Genomic DNA, 19,608 nt, shown 5'->3' with positions numbered 1-19,608 from the left:
GGATCGCGTACCATGTTGTACAGTATTACTTTGTTACTTGTTTCTCTGCATGCAGATTTGGTTGATTATAAATACATATACTGTGTGTTCCATTTCTCATCTTAATTTTCGTCCCCAGGTAATTTATTGTCTTTCAGCCGCAATTACTTAAGCAGGCATACTACCCCCTCCCAACGCTCTATCCAAGTTGAACGCAGCCGAAATGAGCGTGACATGCGAGAAAGCTTGTGGGGTGTTCTGGAACCATATCGTATTAGCTTCGCGTCAATGTCAAAGTCCTTCATCGTTCCTCACAGAAAGAACATGAAAGATATGAAAGCATAGAAATAATCTCTCACGCCTAATCCCTCACCGCCCGGACTGATCTCTTCAGAGTACAACTCAACGTGATTCCCGTACCCCAGGAAATCCATGAACATGTTGACCCTGTATGCCAATGGCGCATCAGAATCAGCATAGATACTCTTTCTGCCCGGATCCACCTCGGCCCGCACGGTAGCGGTCCACGCCCCAACCTCGGGCAAGGAAAATCAGTATGGGATCAGCAGCTCACGCCTTGTCCAAATACGGTTTATGGTAAACCCCAGCTCTCGTCAGAGCCTCTACACACCAGAGAGTACATAACGAGAATGCACCTTCTTCGCCACCTACACCGTCATCCGAGAGGGCAGCGTTGTATCGATATACCGAATTATTGGCTGTCAGACCTCCTTTCTCCGGTCTATTCACGAAATCGATCAATCCAGTAGTTAGTCTCATGTAGGGGTCGGGCAAGATACCAGAAAGGCTCACGTCTTCAAGATGTTATCCAGTGTTCTGGTGAATCTAGGATCCGCAGCAGACATGAAGAAGACCTGCATCATAGGCACGCGTGAGCTCGTTATGGGCCCATCGAAGTGTCAAAGCGGTGAGGTCGAAAATGCTTACGAGGGGCATGATTACTGGTGGTGGTCAGGCGAAAGTCAGATTGTAGCGCTATTAGGTCATAGCAGAGAAGAGGGGGTCAGACTCACAAACAGCAGAATCGAGCGCTTCTTTATCTTCGTAACTCTGACTGAAGAACCCTTTCTCCTCACTACAGTCACGATCCCCAGTCAACTTCCTGGCTGAGCCGACAATGCGCGCAGGACAAGAGGACTCACTTCCATCCCATTGTCTGCACCTCTTCATAGATCTTATCTCTAGCTTCAATCCACTTGTATCGATTGGGACAGGGCAAACACCTTTTCTCGGCCAATCGCAAACCTCTATCGATCGCCACCCTGTTCCGACCCAAATGACAACATTAGACATCGTACCGCATAAATGCTGCAGCAGCGGCGACGACTTACCATAACATGACTTTCGAATAGAGGAAATGTTTCGTCTTTCCCCTTACCTCCCTATAAACCAGTGTGAGCCATTCGACCGTGTTTACTGAATTGCAGTCAGAGGAGTGCGAAACACCTACCAGATGGAGAGATCTTGCACATCGACTTGAGTGCACACGTAGTCGACGACTTGACGAATAGCAATCCAAGAGTCCCAGCTCTGGACGCGATCAACATCATGTCAGTTCAAGCAATATGCCCTACAGCAGAGAGGCACGCACCAATGGTTTACTATACTTCTGAGCCAGGTATATACAATCCATCAATTCACCGTAGATGTCCTGTGTATACCGTGTCAGCCAAAAAACTCTTCTACTGAGCTCGAGAACAGCTCACCAATTGCAAATGATCGGCTGCTCCATTACCTATTCTGACTGGCTTAGATCCCTTATGACCGTCTAGATGGTCCAGCTCGATTTCCTCCAGATCCTATATGCCGGAGTCAGCAAAGTGATGAGGGACCGGGTCGACCTAAGACTCACTTTACCACCATGAATGGTGTACACACTTTGTCAGACGGTCAGCGTGATATTCTATAGAGCTAGTACACGCCCTTAACGTACATCTGCAGCGAGCCATCAGAGTTCCTATCACGCAATCTTGACAGGATGAAGTCGACATAAGCGTTTGCTCTATCGGCCGAGCAATGCTATCAGCTTTCATTCAGACAATGTTCGAGGGGAAGATATCACGTACTCTTCCGTAAATCCCAGTCGGATCAAAGCGTATAGGGTGAACGAAGTATCTCTAACCCATGTGAATCGGTAATCCCTGTCGACGCATCGTTAGAACGGGTGACCAATAAATGTCCAACGATACCTACCAATTCCTTTGACCACCTAAGAATTCAGGCAAAGAGAAAGTCGGAGCAGCTACGATAGCTCCCGTCTCCTCAAATACCAGCATTTTTCTGATTTAAGCGATTGCAATTCAATTTGTCAGCATCACCTCCTCGGAATCGTACTTCAGACTCGATTAAGCTCACAGGACCAGTGCTGATCGATGTACGGCTTCTCTCCATCTACCTTTATATTTGCTCTTGTTGATCCATCCTTGCCAATATGCCTGAGTATCTCGGATCAAGGCTTTCAAAAGAGCCTGTGTAAACCCCAACGTCAGCTTACAATTTTCTCACCGCTTGGGAGAATTTAGTCACAAGAGAGTCGCTTACATGAGTCAACATGGGGTTTTCCTTTGGTCGCAATTTGCTAGCAGCCGATAACATAGTTTCGAGGGGTATACCGACTGATTGCGCTCGTTGTGGGTTCGGGTTGGCGATTCTCTCATGCTCAGCATTCGAGTAGCTGAAATCACCACATTCCCTCAGGACGAAATACACGCATTGACCCTCTTCCAGCTCAAACTCCGAAGTGATGGATGGTCCAAGTAATTCTCGATCTTTCAGCTCTTCCACCTTGAGTTCGATTTTGGGGTCCGAAACGCAGTGATCCGTGGAGTATGTCAAGTAACGTAAATCCAGAGTGAGAGATGGGGAGGTGAAAAGACCTTTGTTTATGTGATCTGTCTCTGAGGTGACTGAGTCATCATCTACGAGCTAATCAATCACGGCATGAGCGTTTTACCCTCCCACGTCAGTGAGAGCCGTTTTGATGGGGCAATTAACCGCAATGGTCGAATACAGCCATGAGTGTCTGAGGTGTAAGCCGACTTACGTCGGTAGTGTGTTTATCCCTGCAATAGTTGAAAGCAGGCGCACATTCCATCCTGAAGGGAACTTTTCCTCTGATACTCTCGACTTTCCTGATCAACCACGGTAAGAACGCTCTGCTCTGCGATCCTGTCCTGTTGGCTCCTTTGGGTACCAGTAAGTCGGTCATCACTCCCACACCCTCTTCCGAGAGGAACTTGGTCACCAAAACATTTGAGTTTGGAGCATAAGCTTGTTTGCTGCGAATGATATCAGCGTGCGTCTGAGCCTTGTCGTTAGGATATTTCGGAAGCGACCTACGGCTTGAAAGACCAGGTGCTGTCGTTGTGAAAGGTCACATCGATCAGCGTCGTCCTTGGATGCAGTAGGTACCTTTTCTGTGACACTTACGGAGTGATGGAGAAGTGACCACCCTTGTTGGCATCTACCAGTCTTGCAAAGACACTATAGCAAGATTCAGATCAACATTGAAACGAGTCTCCCTGCCGCAGGTATTGTCGAAACGAGTGAGCGTACCTTGGCGAATCGAAATATGGCATACACATAGACTCGATGGATCCATCAAGACTAACTACCGCGGCGGTCTGAAAACGCACGACAAAAACCATAAGCTACAGGGATGTAAGAGCCCCGGGACGTGTACTCACTCTCAGATTCCCAATCAACGCATGGTCCTGGCCGGCACCTCATCATCAGCTATGAAATTTTTGCCATGGCATGACGGAAGGAATGTGTGTGCATATATGTGCTCACCTGGATACCCCTGATGGGCGCACCGGCTTTATCGTATTCTTCTTTAGGATGATCCATAGCTTCGCACTGACGATCTTCGCTGTCGTTTTCTTGAGCTTGTTTCGAAGGATAAGTAGGAGGCATAATAAACAGACTTGAAGTCGGGAATGAAGAATCTCAAGCAAGACCGTCCGACGAGAAACTTGATACTGTGAGAGGACGTTGTGGTCAGTAGTGACGGTGACGATGACGGTGAATGAGGACGTCAATACTTTACGTGAAAATGTCAGGTTTAGTTGTCGTATGCTAGGACAAGAAAAAGAGTATCTGACGTCATGAGATCGAGGTATGATTGATGATTGATTCCGGCTCATCGGCTAAAAGCTTAAAACACCTAGATGGCCCTGAAACCACATGGCCTGGTTCCTGATAGCGGTTAGAGTGTCAAGCACAGGCATTTATTGTTGCTGACCATGATGACATGATGTTGTTACCTCACTAGATTATGGTATATCCCTCTTCAATTTAGTCACTCAGTCGATAGGACTAGCAGCATAGGCAACAATGCCCAACGATCCGCGAAGACAACTGACTGTACCCATACAACCCACATACCGCACATCCTCACCTTCCCCCAACTCAGCTCCGCCAATCGCTAATGGACCTCAACGGAGTCGATCTTCCATAGATGGGAATACTACCGCCTCAAGCTTTCAGCCTAGGTTTTTACCGCCTGTAAGGAAACGGAGTTTGCCTTTAGCATCTCGGAGCACTCAGTGAGCTTTTCTTGGGAACTTATACGTCTCGCAATGTATCTAATTCGCGCATAGCCCGCTACAACTTGAAATTGATCGTTTGACTGCTGTTTGCGAGGAACATGAACGGGTTATCAGATCCAGCTTGGTACGTGTGCTGCCTTCATCACATCACTTCACAACTTCAAGCGCACGCGTCGTTATTGTTGTTCAGTATCAAATGCTTATGCGCGTGCTCTGAACTTCCGCAGTCAACGATCAAACATCATGTGATGACGAACATGCCAGAAGTGTTCGAGCTAGTCAACAAGATAGACGACGATGCAGAGGTGTGTGACTTCCCCCCTGCATCCTGTCTCTCGTCCGGATTGTGCCTCTGACATCTTGATAGGCGATAACAGCATCAGTCCAACAGTCACTCTCCACACACATTCCTCCATTCCAATCTCACTTGCATCGTATCGTATCTGATAGAACATCAGACGTAGAACTGATGAAGCACCGTACAACACCTTGGAAAGACGTCGTATCAGAAGTTAAGGCTGCAAAGTCACCTTCTAAGGCAGATCACGAGGGGCTGGAACCTAGGAGTAGTATTGGCACTGGACGAATCAAGCGGATTGCCGAGGTTGATGGGGAAGGAGACGCATTGACTAGGATAGAGATGTGGGCGGATGAAGTGGTAGGTTTCGTCGTCTCTACGGCCACTCATCAGTGTCTCCCCACATCGCGTTACGCTTTTAACGATTGCATCCAATCAAGATAATTAACTAATTCGTTCTCGTGACTTTAACAGGACATGTACCTCTCAACCGAGATAGTAAGGGTGAAAGAGAGATTGGCAAGTAAGACTAGTAAACGGCAATTTCTCATCCGGGTGATATTCTGTAAGTCGTGATGTGCTGTACTGTACTGTACCAAGCATTGATAGCGGTGCAGTATGGTATGTATGGTTATCGGTCCGTTTGACTAAATACTGATCTCTCGCTTCCTTGCGAATAGTCCTCGTGTATCTTTCAACAGCGGTCGGCCTTACAGTCTTCCTGGTCATGCTGGTACAAAGGGCATATCATCATTTCAAGTATTCCGATCCCGACATCATGCTTAACCTCCTTAAGAATTCCAAGCTCCTCCTGGAAAATATCTGGCCTTGAGCAATGGCCTTTGACACCGTAGCACTTAGAACGACTATCCGGGCTATAGTTTACAGGCGATCAGTTTAGCGTCCCACGCTTCCACACTTTGATGCAAAGAAGCTTAGAATGGGACGCGACCAGCAATTGCAAACATATGGAGGTCAACGATACATGTTCCGCGAGTTTCCTCGTTCTTTTCCCTTCGCTCCAATCGTACTTGTTCGATTAGTTGCCTACATGCAAAATGAGCACGTTCATCGATGATCGTCAATCATTCCATGCGCTGTAGATGGCAATTGGGAGCAGAAGAGGATGTCCGTATTTGTCGGTTTTCGCAAATGCGAGTACGAATACCAAGTGTGATACAGCGATCTAGCTGCATCATTCGTATGTATGTACTTCGTCGTTGTTCCATGCTGACATGTTCGAGTGAATGGATGCACGTTCTCGATCATCAAGCATAATAAACGAAAAAATTGAGGCGTACAGTACTCGTATGACATTTTCCAGGAATTAACAATGTGTCTGCTTGGCGTTTGTCTTGGCACTGGTTGATAATGATAAACGTTCTTATCTCTCGACCATTCATCTTCAGGTAATTGAAGTATACTGTGAAACGTTCATTCACGCCGACTACAATGTGCATGAGAAGATGAGAGAAGTTGGATACATATAGGTGAAGTATGAAAGGAAGATCGACATTGTTCAGATATTCACGCATTGATCTGTCAGGTATGAAGTGTTGCTTGGCATTAACATTCAGTTTCTCGACTTCTCTGACAGGAGGGCATGATGTCTCACTTGTAATGTACTGATTATGGGTGGAGATGCAATACTCACCTGCTCCGACCCTGCTCTCCTACTCTCCGATTGGAGCGAATCCTGGCTCGATTTACGAACGGTCGTGGAGCTCAAGAGTCGCACGAACGAGAACACTGGAATGAAAGAAAGAAAGAACGATACGACTGAGATTCCTTTTTTCTTGCTTTGGCTACAAGATATATAATATATTATATATTATATAACCATCCTTCAGCTCGAGGGTTTTGTCTTCTTGTCTGTTCGTCTAACCACCGCTGACAAGGATAAAAGGTCAAGGCGTTCAGTCTTCGTAAAACCTGGCTTGAAACAGTCTACCGACTGTCCACTTAAGAAAACAGAAGACAGAAGACGCAAGAAAGAAAGAAAGAAAAAAAGAATTGTTCAAGATGCCGTACATGCATCAGTACGATTACATCTTCGCCATCAGTGTCTTATGTGAGCTGTACCCTCGTTCCCTGTTGTGCTCTACCCTATCGACTCTCTGGCTGACCTCGTCGTGCGTTTGTTTTGTCTAACTACAGTCGCTGCTCTGGATGCGTTCAACATCGGTGCCAATGAGTAAGTTTCTCTTTGCCATCTCAACCCAGCCCAGCTCTCTCTTGATCCGACTCAATTTAAGCCGAATCATTTCGTCTCAAATTGCCTCATTCGATCTCATGTCACCTTACACACTGACACCATCGCTCACTCTTGCTCTTCCCACACCCCACTCAGCGTCGCCAACTCATTCGCCACCTCGGTCTCCTCGCGCTCCCTTACCTTGCGTCAAGCATGTCTCGCCGCCGCTCTTATGGAGTTCCTCGGGGCCGTACTCGTAGGCGCCAAAGTCGCAGGAACCATCAAGAACGGTATCATCTCCCTGTCCGCTTTCCAGGGTAATGCAGGCGTCGAGATGCTCGGTTTCGCCTGTGCTCTCGCAGCTTCCGCAACTTGGTTGATGATCGCTACTCGGAACTCTTGGCCCGTCTCTACCACTTACTCGATCGTCTCTGCCCTCGCGGGTGTCGGGGTGGCTATACAAGGTGCGGACGCCGTCAAGTGGGGTTGGAACGATTCAAAGGGAATCGCAGCTATCTTTGCTGGATTCATTATTGCCCCAGGAATTTCGGCGGGTTTCGCGATTGTGGTTTACTTGATCACTAAGTACGCTGTCTTGGAAAGGAAGAACTCGATCAAGGCGGGGTTGATGTTTGCCCCGTTGTATTTCTTCACGGTTACTGCTGTTTTGACTATGTCAATTGGTGAGTTTGGGTCCGGCTCACTCTCTTCCATCCAATCGCTCGATCATTTTCTCTTGGAATCCGCTAGTCTTCCCCTTCCTTCGTTCTTTCCATACGTAATCACTTGATCCGCTGCTCAGGCTTACATTTACTTTAATCATACGCTCAGTCTACAAGGGCGCCCCCTCTTTGAAACTCAACAAACTCTCCCAAACCACCATCGCCCTCGCAATCGTCTTGACCTCCTTGGTCGTCGCTATCTTATCCATCTTGTTCTGGCTCCCATACGTGCATGCCAAAGTAGTCAAGAAAGACTACACTATCCGATGGTATCATTTCTTCTACGGACCCTTATTATGGAAGCGACCTGCTCCCGTTGAATCGCTCGAGCACGCCCATCAGCACGTGCCAGATTACAGAGTCCTCGGTCGGGATGACGAGCAACAGCAACATCAGGATCAAGTCAACGAGAAGAGAGGTAGCGCCTCCAACTCCGAAGATGGTATGAACCCATCTACCCATCCTTCGACATTACCCATTGAAGGGCAAGATAACTCGCCCAACAGCCACAAAAATAAGAATCTGGAACTTGAACGAGACGTCGAAGCTGAGCCTGCTCAAACCCAAACTCGACAACGCGTACCGTTGGAAGAAGTTGAAGTCGATCCGAAAACGCAAATTGAGGGTCTGTGGATCTTACCGAGAAACCTCTGGATTATCGTCAGATACAAGATCCCTAAGATCCTTACTCATGGTTCATCTGGTGAGTGAGGCTCAATGCTGAAGAATTTCCGCTTTCTCGAACATCAATTCGATCTATGTTCTATGTTACTGGCGCCAAACAGGATAAGATTGCTGATGCCCAACTTGCACTTATCACAGTCGACATCCACGCTATGCAAGCTGGTAACGGCAGTAAACAAGCTAATAGGATTCACGAGATGCACGAGCGAGCCAGTCAATATCCCAATGAGGTAAGGTTGGGTCCCTGGTCCTTGTTCTTGGCTTCTGCCTCGAACGCCATCTCATCCTCATCCTATCGTGATCCACTCTTTCATTTTCGATTCTCAAAGCCGCGCATATCCTACCCAATCATCATGACCTCAAGCAGGGGACGATAGCTGACCTGGTCCTCTGACTGCACTATCTGCACACCAGACCGAACACATGTACTCCTTCCTCCAGGTCTTGACAGCATGCACCAACTCGTTCGCGCACGGATCCAACGACGTCGCCAACGCTGTCGGTCCCTTTGCTGCTATTTACTACATCTGGTCCAACGGCGAAGTCACCCCCAAAGACACACCTACACCCACCTGGATCCTAGCTTTCGGGGGTGCGATGATCGTCATTGGTCTAGCGACTTACGGATATAACATCATGGCTGTGTTAGGTAACAAGCTTACGATGCATTCGCCTTCGAGAGGGTTCTCAATGGAGTTCGGAGCTTCGATTACTGTTTTACTTGCTTCTCAATGTGAGTGTAATGTCTTGTCTTGTCTTGTCTTGTCTTCTCCCTGCTTCTGATCCGATAGTTGATCTTTGAGAAGGCAATGGCTAACTGGACTCGTATATGACCTGCGTTAGACGGTATCCCGGTATCAACTACTATGTGTATCACAGGAGCTACTACAGGTGTCGGAGTTCTTTCTTCGGGATGTAAGTGGTCCATCTATTCCCATTTCTCCTTGCCCTGTGTGCTGACCCCACTTGGTTGAACTCGTAGGGAAAGGTGTCAACTGGCGAGCACTCGGATGGATCTTCATGGGTTGGGTTCTCACTGTTCCCGTGAGCTTACCAGACTTCTTAACTTGATCCAGGTCATAAGCTGACGAGGACGCTCGCTTAGGTCGCTGGTATCGCTGGAGGTTGTTTGATGGGTATCATCCTCAACGCTCCTCATTTCTAGGTGTTTTGCCTGACTGAGCGGAAGCTTGTCCAAAACCCATTCATCCATTCGTTTAATCCATTCGTCCATCCTTTCACTAATTAGTTATCTTTTCAGTCCCCTTTCGAGAATGATAGATCCCTCCACTTACTCTCGTGCACACATTTCAGGATTCAATAGATAGAGGTATCGCGGTGATATAATCGATGATCATGCATGAAATGATCTTGGATTTTACGTTCTCTGACACGATGTAATGCGATGGGAGGGTTGTTTGGTTTTTGGGACAATTCAGCTTGACTTTCTTGAATCCTTGAATCGAGCTTGGTAGGGTGACGGTGAAACGTCGGGGACTCGCTCCGATCTTACCGTAACCGGCCTTCAGGTTGACTACAAAGGGTCTCCGGCTGAATTCGTCATCATCGTAGGTCTTGGCTTTACATGGCTTCGCTTGTCATCGTTACATTGGTACCCTTTATGCATGAGTGCTTTACAGATGAAAAGACCAGCTAACTGACTGACTGGCGTCAGCCGGATGCATGAGTCAAAATGATATGAGTTGTGCGAGTAGAGGGGGTCAGATGGCAGTGACCGCGGAAAAAGGTAAAATGGTTTAAACACTCGGTCAGGTACAGCACCAGCACCACACAGCCTCGTATCTCCGCATTGGACGATTACTTCTCTAAAGGTCTTGGCTATTTTCAGACACAGACAGACATGGACAAATACATCAACGTCACCACCATACATTATTTCTCTCATTATATCAGCATAGCATCGTATAGAGCAGTATACCATACTCACAATTGGGGCACTATCGTCGTTATATACATGAGCAATAAGCATACATTGACAGGGGATCATTGATAGCATCAACAATAACATCAACTTCACATTTTGTCATAGTCACCGCTTTGACCTACGTAGCGTTGGAGGAGGCAAAGTAGAGCAGCATGTCTAATCAACATGTCGCATCAAATCCAATACCCAACCATGCAGAAGAACAGGTAAACGCACCTCAGGTGATTGAGCAAGATCACGCTGTCCCTCCGAAGACTCAAGCCGTCGAGAAACATGGACGAGCCGAAGCTGTCCCAATACAACCTCACCCGGGAGATGGACCTCTTTCGGACGATACTCGTATTCCATCTTCTCCTATAACGCCTCAACCTCCATCAGCCTATGCCCAACCCTCTTTGAATCCACCGTCAAGTCAAAACCATATAGATGACAATGGTAACGGTAATTCGACCTCTGGAAAGAAAGACAAGCGCACAACACAAACAGCTTCATCATCTTCGGCACCGACTTCGGCTTCCGGCTCGAAGCTGATATCAACGTACTTGCAGAAACATCCAACTCATTCAGCAGGAAAAGCAATATATACTACGTTCCCACAACGAAATCCATTAGTCAGATTGATCAGGCGTTTCAAAGTGAAACACTCGGTGATCAATGGTTTGACGGAGGAAGAATTGAATAAATGGCAAGCCCAGGGCGAAGGTCTGCGAAGGAAGGCAGGATGGAAATTTGAGGGTGAAGATGGGGACGGTGCTGTAGTAGGAGATTTGTTTTGGAAGGCGAGTCAAATCATCTGACTCTACAACATCGTTGAACTCCTATCTCTTCCATCCCGTCGTATTGTACAACCGCCAACAATCATGGAAGTCACGAAAATGAAGTACACTTTATTTGGTTTGCAAACTGACACTTCGCACTTGATAACAGATGTACATGTCGTTATTACCTACGCTCGAACGAGATCCTCTATCCGGCTTAGTACCGCCCGACTTACTGGGTTCAACAACGACGATGCCATTGACCATCATCTCTCTGATCCCTGATATTATGCAACATTATCGCGACGTTATCATCCGAGCAGAGAAGGAAGTCTTCCTAGCTACGAATTACTGGCAGTGAGTAGCGTGCTGAGCCATTCGCATGGCATTCTGTCAACCTGTATATTTGTGAGCTTGAGCTGATACCCAATCTATTCGCACCCGCACAGACCGTCAAACTCGGTAAACACCATTTCCGGCGCTTTGAGGGATCTGTCAGCTCGAACACTCAAAGCTGGAAAAGAGAAAGTGATAGTCAAGATCATGTATGATAGAGGGTCGTGGGAGCAGCTTTGGAATGCACATGCTCCTGTCAATCCCAATGAGTGGGCTCCGCTAGATCTACCGACCAAAGAAGAGGTACAGGGACTGGATATGGAAGTCATCGTTAGTCTAATCTGACACCTCTAAGTACCGCTAGCATGACGTTCATTGATCATTATGTTTTCGCGCAGAACTTCCACCGAGTACTGCTGGGTACTTTCCATGCCAAATTCTTGATTGTCGACAGGAAAGTAGCATTGATCAACAGTAACAATATCCAAGGTAAGCTCGCTCGCTCCTCACTGGCATCGCACATGTTGCTTGACGACCCTGACCATTCTTGTCCCACTGATAGATCGACCGAATCTGGAAATGATGACTCACCTCGAAGGACCCGTAGTGGACTCACTCTATGAAGTAGCCCTCCATTCCTGGTGGAACAAACTCGCACCTCCTCTCCCATGCATGTCGACCCCCTATCAACCTCCCCTGGATCCAGTCACGGGTCAACCGCATTACCTGTTCCAGGACCATAACCCGTATTTCGATGATATCGAAATCCTGAAAGCTGCAAAAGCTGCCCGGATACTACTCAGAAGACAGACAAGGGATATAGACGAGGAAAAAGCGAATCAGTCGCATGATTTGAATGCACCAGGCGCTACTGAGCGACTGCGAGAAGCGGTCAGACGTGTGATTGATGAGCAAGGACAGAGGTTTAACGAGTGGAAACCTGGTGAAGAGCTTGAAGCGAGGGCGCATACGGCTATGAAAGAATTGAGAGAATTTAGAGAAAGATGGGGCTTGGGCAGTACGTCTCGAGCCCCAAGTAGAGGACCTAGTAGAGGGCCTAGTCGGAGGGCCAGTCAGGATGTTGGGCTGTTGAGAGCTGCCAGTGAGTATCCCTCAAATCCTTACGCTTTTGTCTTCAAGGACTACATAAAATCTCAGCGATCAAAGGCTGATACGTAATGATCGGTCATTTAGACAAAGCGGATGAGGAGAAAGCAACGATAACATCGACTGCCTATGGATCAGAAGCTCCCTCTTCCCCCACGGTGACCAATGATATTCCCCTCAAATCGAAGACTTATCCTGTGCCCTCTGAACCGCCTATGGACGCGCAATGGGATTCTTCGCATATCCCTTCTTCAGAACGTCAAAGTGAAACCCCGCATTTTGGAAACAGTATACCGACTACACCGATTTCGAAGAATCGGAAAAGTCTCGAGATTAGTCGCCCGAATTCGATCAAAGAGAAGAAGCATGTCGGTTTCGCTCCTCTCCGTACAGATTTCGATGGGTCAGGTACCTTCTTGACAGCAAACAATGGGGATAGGATCTTGACAAATTCGCCAATCGAATCGATAAAAGGTTTACCGAGGTTGCATAACGACGCTCCCTTCGTCGCGTCTCCTACTACCTCTGTACTTCGTCTGCCGCAAGACAAACAGAACTCTACATCTTCACAACCGCATTCACAGACACAACCCGATATTCTGGGTATAGCGCCCCTCGGTGCAGAATTACCTACTGCTCCGAAAAATTCACGCGGAGAGGAATTGCCTCTCACAGCGACTCACTCTGAAGAGGTGAACGACCTGTACATCAAAGCGAAGAAGCACGTCGAGTTGACTTTACCGACAGAGGGGAAAGCAGGGAGTCAAGACGGGGAGATCCAACCCGAGGGCACTGGAAGTAAACGGATGTTTGCTCTTTCGAAGAAATTCAATGCAGGCGCACTATCGGATGCATGGGCGACGGTGGAAGATTCGGATGAGTTGGACGAATTCAAGCCGCACGTCGTACACAAACCTCATGCGCCCTTCCCCATCGCTATGACATGTAGGAAACCGCATGGGTTCCCGGGGCATCACGATATCCGAAATCCTCAAAACGCAGCTTGGCTAGCCGGATTCCGATACGCCCAAAAACGAGTATTCGTCCAGACTCCCACCTTGAACGCCAGACCGATAGTCCGAGCTGTGAAACAAGCTTGTCGGCGGGGCGTTGACGTAGTTTTGCTGTTGGATCTAGGGTTCAATGATAAAGGTGAATCTATCCCTTTTCAAGGAGGTACGAACGAGGAAGTGGTCGATAGGCTATACAAGATCCTGAGGAAGGAGAAGAAAGAGGGTTTCTTGAAAGTGTATTGGTATACTGGTAAAGATCAAGTGAGACCTTTGAACGCGGTGAAGAAACAACGGAATTGTCATATCAAATTTGCGGCCTACGATGATCAAGTGGCGATCTTCGGCAATGGGAACCAAGATTCTCAGTCGTGGTTCCACTCTCAAGAGATCAACGTGATGATTGATTCGAAGGTGGTTGTGAGTGAGATGATGGAGACGTTGTTGTCGAATCAGAATACCTTGAAATACGGCTTAGTCGATCCGGATGGGATCTGGAGGGACGATCAGGGACATACGTTGGAACATTATGGAGCGACTGCTAAGGGGGCTTTCAGAGGGTTGAGCGGGTTTATAGCGTTTGCCAAGACTATATAAGGAGGAGTCTTGCTTTTGACCGCAAACCTGCATTCCTCTGGCATTCTCCTCATACTCTACGTGGTTGTCTGGTCTGAACATTTTGTCATTTTGTCACTGTAATATCATGTCACTCATATACGTTGCTTGGTCGGTCAATCGATCAATACCTCAACGTTGCTCCGTTCTTTCCACTTTGTACATAGATATATCATTTCCGTATAATTGTTATTTGTCACTTATCACCCATCCATCATGGCTTTAGCATTGAATCGTAATACATGCATTCACGCATTGATGGTCGCATACAAGCATTCATCGTAGTACGAGCAGTGGTGAGGGTGGTGATTTCCAATAATAGGATTATTATCGGTCCGAAATGCAGCTAATTTAGGCTCCGGTGATGGTGTAGGTGGAGGTTTATGGTACTCGAATAGCCGTCATCGTTGTAGCAGGATTGGAAATACCCACCGTACGAGTACCGTCCACCACGGGTCTACTCACAATCAACTACTTCACCCACCCTCAATACATATATCTCCCTCGTTCCCCAACTCAGTTAATCCTCCTGCGATATATCAATGACTCAAGTTGTATCCAGACATACAACTAGATCACTAAGCCTCAGAAACACATACACACCCAAAATCTCCTCTGTAATCGCTCCATCCAGATTCATCAGACCATTCAGTCAAACCATCAACAAGATGTCCGAATTCAAACAAGCCGAACACAAGTTACTCCTGTGAGTGTCTTTCCCTCGCATCAAGATCATCTTCTCCTGCTTTTACCTGTATCTCTGTGCATTCGGGCATATGCTTCAGGCGTATGGGTGCTTGGGTGCTTGGGTGCTTGTGGGGCAACGCTAAAATGATTCTGTGACAATGATAGTATCCCCGGTCCCATCGAGTTCTCCGATCCTGTCCTCCTTGCCAATGCAACTCCAGGAACAGCCCACACTTCACCAGCCTTCATCCCTGTCTTCGGAGAATCTATCAAACTCCTGAGAAAGGTCTTGCTTTCCACCGAGGAGAGCGGCAGTCAGCCGATCCTCATTGCTGGCTCGGGTACCCTCGGATGGGATGCCGTAGGTGTTAACCTCGTAGAACGGGGAGATGAGGTCGTGGTGCTCAACACTGGGTATTTCGGAGATAGTTTTGCTGAATGGTGAGTCTCTTCTTTCACTTTTTTCGGATCTACTTTGTTCTGCCCCGCCCCGCTCCAAGCTGCAGATGTCGGTGCGAGACTTGCTAGGGATTACATGTTTGCGCAGTAAGGACAGAAGGAGCGATAGATCCTGCCGAACTTCGAAGGAGGAAGTCGAGTCTGTTTTAGGAGGAAGTGGAGTTGCGCGGAGCAATGTCGCTAACTTGACATGAATCCCACTGAATGCAGCCTCGAGATCTACGGCGCAAAGGTCAATCAGGTCAAAGCTGAAGTCGGAAACATCCCTACGTGAGTACCGCATCAAAAAAACAGGGCCATAGCCTCTGAGGTCCTGTGCTATAATATGAGAGTATATCTGACCAAGGGAGCTGACTTGAATGGATCGGACGATCATCATAGCGACGACGCAATTATCCAAGCCCTCGCATCGAAACCCAAAATCATCACTATAACCCACGTTGACACTTCGACCGGTGTCCTCTCGCCAGCTCAGCACATCTCTTCTTTGGTCAAGAAACACTCTCCCGAGACCTTGATCGTGCTCGACGCTGTATGCTCGGTCGCCTCGGAGGAGATCAAGTTCGATGAATGGGGATTGGACGTCATCATCTCCGCGACTCAGAAGGGATTGGGGGTTCCTCCTGGATTGAGTGTGGTCTTAGCCTCCAAGCGAGCTGTAGAGGTGAGCCGTCTTTTCATATTGAGCCTTGGGCGTCCTTCATACTGGATCCTCACCCCATACGTTCCGTCACCAATCTGATTATTGTGCCTTGTTTGACAAACGCAATCAGGCCTCTGAGAACAGGAAGACTCCTCAGCAAGGATACTACATCTCCTGGAAGAAGTGGATCCCAATTATGAAGAACTACGAGGCTGGTAAACCCTCATACTTCGCTACTCGTAAGCTGCTTCTTCTTCCAATCTCTCAATCGCTCCGGCTGACGCTGACGTATTCTGCCATTTCCTCCGACAGCTCCCGTCCAGCTCATATATGCCCTTCACACCGCCTTGGAATCAATCACCGCCAAGCCCATCTCTGAACGGATCGATGCCCACAAAGCGGCCTCCAAATACGTCAAAGACGAATTGACCGCTCTGGGCCTCGACTTCGTGCCTAAGAGCAGAGATATCGCCGCGAACGGTATGACGGCTGTTCGATTTCCCTCAGGTCTCAAGGCTCCCGACGTCTTACCTAAACTTGCCGAGTAAGTGTGCTTCATTCCGATCGCTACCGCTGGCACTCAGACGCGATATGGCTGGCAGAAGTCAAGCAAGGCTGACGATGATTGAATGGTTGATTAGACGGGACATCGTCGTGGCTGCGGGTTTACACAAAGCGATCGTCACTGAATACTTCAGAATCGGTCATATGGGTGTCACCGCTGTGGACAGACAACGAGGGGATCTTGAGAAGGTCATCAACGGTATCAAGGAAGTTCTGGGTAAGAAGTAATCTACATAGACCTCTGTTCTAGGTTCGACTTTTAGCAGTAAAATCCAGAAGTGGCAAGTTGTAAGGACAAATGCGGTTGACTCATGCACGGTTGCTCTATAATGTCAAACCCGCTCCGATGTTACACGAGCCTGTGGACACCTAGGTCGTATAGGTTGAAATCATCAAGTCTGCATGTTCCATATCCAGTGTGCTAAATTACATGATCATCTTCACATATCAGGGCTGAACCGTCTATCCTCCTTCTCGCCTTTCAAGTCTCCTCACGAGGACTGACTTGTTCTCATCCTCATTCTCGCGTGATGTTCAAACATCCTTGCCGCATCGTCTTCGCCTAATCATAAAGTCAGCTGAATGTCTAAAACATTTCCAATGATTGTGCAGCAAACTTACCTACATCATGAGATGCCCGCAGCAGCTGAGGCTCTGCTCCGTTCCATTTCGCCTAAGCGATGATTCGTTGGTACCAGGGTCTCGCGGCAATCCCCGAGGCTCTCCTCTCCTCCTCAGCCTGTTCATGTTGTCTCTCAAATTCGGCTACTCCACTACTAAGGTCCATCTCTGAGGCTCGGACGAACTTGGTCTTTCTGAAAATCTTGAAGAATGCGAAGAAGCAAACAAAGAGGAATATCGGTAGGTAATTTCCGAAGAACGTAGCAGTATCCCAATTATCCTTCTTGAAGACCGTCCAACCACTAAACAGTAATACACAGCTGATTACTCCTATGATCCACCATGCAGCTGCTAATCCCAGGTGACTTGTGTATGGCAACGATTTCGGCGAAATCCCTTGGGCTCTCAGTCCTGCTCGGAATCGAAGGAAGGATACGCCGATACATAACCAAGTGATTATCCCAGACAAGGCAGTGAGGTTGACCAAGAAATCAAAGACAGAGCTCGAACTTTGCTTGACACCGAGATAAGCGAGGAGACCGAATAGCCAAGTGGTGAACGTGGCGATGTACGGTGATCCCCATGAAGTCGTCTTTCCGAAGAATTTGGGAGCGGTACCGTTGCCTGCCATTGAATGGAGTGCTCTGACTGCAGTATAACAGTCTCCTATACCGGCAGACATGGCTGAAGTGAGAATAGCGGCATTGATGATACTGGGTAACACCTTGATCCCAGCATCTGTGATGGCGATGACGTACGGACTTGCAGCTGCGGTAGACCCGCTGCCCAATCGAGGTTCGTTGGAAGGTACGACCAAGCTGACGATGAAGGCTCCGCAGAAGTAAAACAGGATGATCCGGATCCAAGTAGCCTTCAACGCTGTCGGGATAAGTCTTCGTGGATTGGTTGTCTCTGCAGCTGCGATACAGAGCATCTCAGCTCCAATAGAGGAGAAGGCAGCTCCTGTTAGTCCAGAGAAGAACCCGAGGAATTTCCCTGTGGATCCTTTGATACCTTGATACTCGATGAAGGGTCCGGGATTGCGCCAATATTGGAATCCAATAGGTTTTTTGTTGGGTCCGCCGCCAGCATCGATGATTATACCGAGGATGACGAGTCCGACGATGGTGATGACTTTGATTGTGGCCATGTAAAATTCGATCTCGGCGTATATCCTCGGACCACACAAGTTTCCAGCTAAGATAATCAACAATGCAATAGAAATCCACACTGCCGAAGGGACTTTCTCCGTCCAGTAGGTCACGAGGACGGCGACGGCGGAAACTTCAGCAGCGACGATGATGGACCAGCAGTACCAGTAGTTCCAGGCCATCGCAGCGGATATGGCGGGGTCGATGAACCTTCCTGATAATCGGATATGCGCCCCGACGACGGGGAGGAAGGTGACCATTTCTCCGATGCATTCCATGACGCAGACCACAACGGAACACATGATCACATAAGCCGAGACCAGACCAACGGGTCCGGCGTTCTTCAATGTTGAGCCAACACCAAGGAAAATACCTATTACAATACACAGAGCATATGGTCAGTCGTCTGTCGACTTTGGTGAACTGACATTGACGCACCTGTTCCGATGACTGAGCCGAGGGAGATGAAAGTCAGATGTCGGGCATTGAGCTTCTGGTGCAGACCTTCATGACTTGCGGCGGCTGCATCATGGCTTTGAGGTTGACCGTTCTCGACTGCCTGGACGTCGTTGGTGGTGTATCCTAATTTGTCCTCATCGTTCTGGCTGTAGTTAGGGGATATGTCACCGCCGCCAGTCTTCCCATTTGAAGGTGGGAATGGGTGGAGTTTTCAAAGAGTCATTGACGCTCATAGCGAAGTATGCAAGTACAAGGCTGGAAGCAGTCCAGATCGATGGAATAACTGAAAGCAGAGCTCTGGTCGAGTCGTATTATATAGCTTGACCTATGCACATACGCTGTCCCCTTGGTCCATTGCCGCCACTTTTACAATACCCCATCTCCAGATCTCAGGGATTGATCCTCATATTACGTATTTAGCCAATCTCGGAGTGACCGAAGCTCGGAGGATCTCAATTTCGGACCTAACTTAGCCAGTACCATTCCTCGTTGCGATCATGTATATATAACAGGCATTGCATCTATGAAGCGGCATTGCCGCGTCCCCAGCTGTGCACCGCGTCTCATCTCATCAAGCATCATCTGATACCTCGATAGGTGATTGCTCGTGAGCAATTAACGAGCTCAAATCGCGAGAACCGGTCCCATTTTCACTGCCTTGGTTTACCGAACTAGATAACCGATTGATTGGTATAAGATAAGGGGGATTATTCAAGTTAAATCCGGCTGGATCTCTGAGTAGAGACTTTCAGTGGATGAGCACACGCCCAGCTACCTCAGTATCAGTAATAGAATCAATCCCAGT

General features: G+C 48.1%; 6 protein-coding genes across 6 annotated transcripts; 4 read left to right on the top strand and 2 right to left on the bottom strand.

The window, feature by feature from the left end:
• Positions 1 to 147: 147 nt before the first annotated feature.
• On the bottom strand, positions 148 to 3,915 carry I303_104778 (uncharacterized protein; the record flags this gene model as incomplete). Its single annotated transcript, XM_018407549.1, has 23 exons — positions 148 to 237; positions 339 to 426; positions 554 to 721; positions 793 to 854; positions 928 to 941; positions 1,014 to 1,075; positions 1,143 to 1,262; positions 1,332 to 1,382; positions 1,451 to 1,530; positions 1,592 to 1,651; positions 1,707 to 1,799; positions 1,853 to 1,877; positions 1,934 to 2,002; positions 2,067 to 2,141; positions 2,194 to 2,280; positions 2,356 to 2,468; positions 2,542 to 2,925; positions 3,044 to 3,278; positions 3,340 to 3,357; positions 3,430 to 3,483; positions 3,556 to 3,623; positions 3,687 to 3,713; positions 3,793 to 3,915. 23 exons carry the CDS (start codon positions 3,913 to 3,915, stop codon positions 148 to 150), a joined length of 2,166 nt encoding a protein of 721 aa, XP_018262760.1.
• A 420-nt stretch (positions 3,916 to 4,335) lies between these two features.
• On the top strand, positions 4,336 to 5,680 carry I303_104777 (uncharacterized protein; the record flags this gene model as incomplete). The annotated part of the gene is made up of 6 exons (XM_065969034.1): positions 4,336 to 4,547; positions 4,602 to 4,674; positions 4,778 to 4,855; positions 4,918 to 5,208; positions 5,323 to 5,413; positions 5,565 to 5,680. 6 exons carry the CDS (start codon positions 4,336 to 4,338, stop codon positions 5,678 to 5,680), a joined length of 861 nt encoding a protein of 286 aa, XP_065825106.1.
• A 1,190-nt stretch (positions 5,681 to 6,870) lies between these two features.
• On the top strand, positions 6,871 to 9,613 carry I303_104776 (uncharacterized protein; the record flags this gene model as incomplete). Its single annotated transcript, XM_065969033.1, has 9 exons — positions 6,871 to 6,919; positions 7,006 to 7,042; positions 7,199 to 7,725; positions 7,874 to 8,467; positions 8,587 to 8,678; positions 8,863 to 9,181; positions 9,292 to 9,363; positions 9,431 to 9,492; positions 9,554 to 9,613. The coding sequence occupies 9 exons, from the start codon at positions 6,871 to 6,873 to the stop codon at positions 9,611 to 9,613; spliced, it is 1,812 nt and encodes a 603-aa protein (XP_065825105.1).
• Positions 9,614 to 10,545: 932 nt separating this feature from the next.
• Positions 10,546 to 14,201, top strand: I303_104775 (uncharacterized protein; the record flags this gene model as incomplete). Its single annotated transcript, XM_065969032.1, has 6 exons — positions 10,546 to 11,172; positions 11,321 to 11,508; positions 11,601 to 11,817; positions 11,886 to 11,976; positions 12,050 to 12,589; positions 12,682 to 14,201. The coding sequence occupies 6 exons, from the start codon at positions 10,546 to 10,548 to the stop codon at positions 14,199 to 14,201; spliced, it is 3,183 nt and encodes a 1,060-aa protein (XP_065825104.1).
• Positions 14,202 to 14,887: 686 nt separating this feature from the next.
• On the top strand, positions 14,888 to 16,800 carry I303_104774 (uncharacterized protein; the record flags this gene model as incomplete). The annotated part of the gene is made up of 7 exons (XM_018407553.1): positions 14,888 to 14,925; positions 15,072 to 15,347; positions 15,576 to 15,635; positions 15,747 to 16,029; positions 16,139 to 16,247; positions 16,321 to 16,552; positions 16,650 to 16,800. 7 exons carry the CDS (start codon positions 14,888 to 14,890, stop codon positions 16,798 to 16,800), a joined length of 1,149 nt encoding a protein of 382 aa, XP_018262764.1.
• Positions 16,801 to 17,245: 445 nt separating this feature from the next.
• I303_104773 (uncharacterized protein) lies at positions 17,246 to 19,036 on the bottom strand (the record flags this gene model as incomplete). Its single annotated transcript, XM_065969031.1, has 3 exons — positions 17,246 to 18,717; positions 18,783 to 18,945; positions 19,031 to 19,036. 3 exons carry the CDS (start codon positions 19,034 to 19,036, stop codon positions 17,246 to 17,248), a joined length of 1,641 nt encoding a protein of 546 aa, XP_065825103.1.
• Between the last annotated feature and the right edge of the window lie 572 nt (positions 19,037 to 19,608).

This window comes from Kwoniella dejecticola, chromosome 5 (assembly GCF_000512565.2).
Source record: "Kwoniella dejecticola CBS 10117 chromosome 5, complete sequence".
Taxonomy (NCBI): domain Eukaryota; kingdom Fungi; phylum Basidiomycota; class Tremellomycetes; order Tremellales; family Cryptococcaceae; genus Kwoniella; species Kwoniella dejecticola.
Note: the sequence above shows the minus strand (reverse complement) of the source record. Positions and strands in the feature narration are given on the sequence as shown.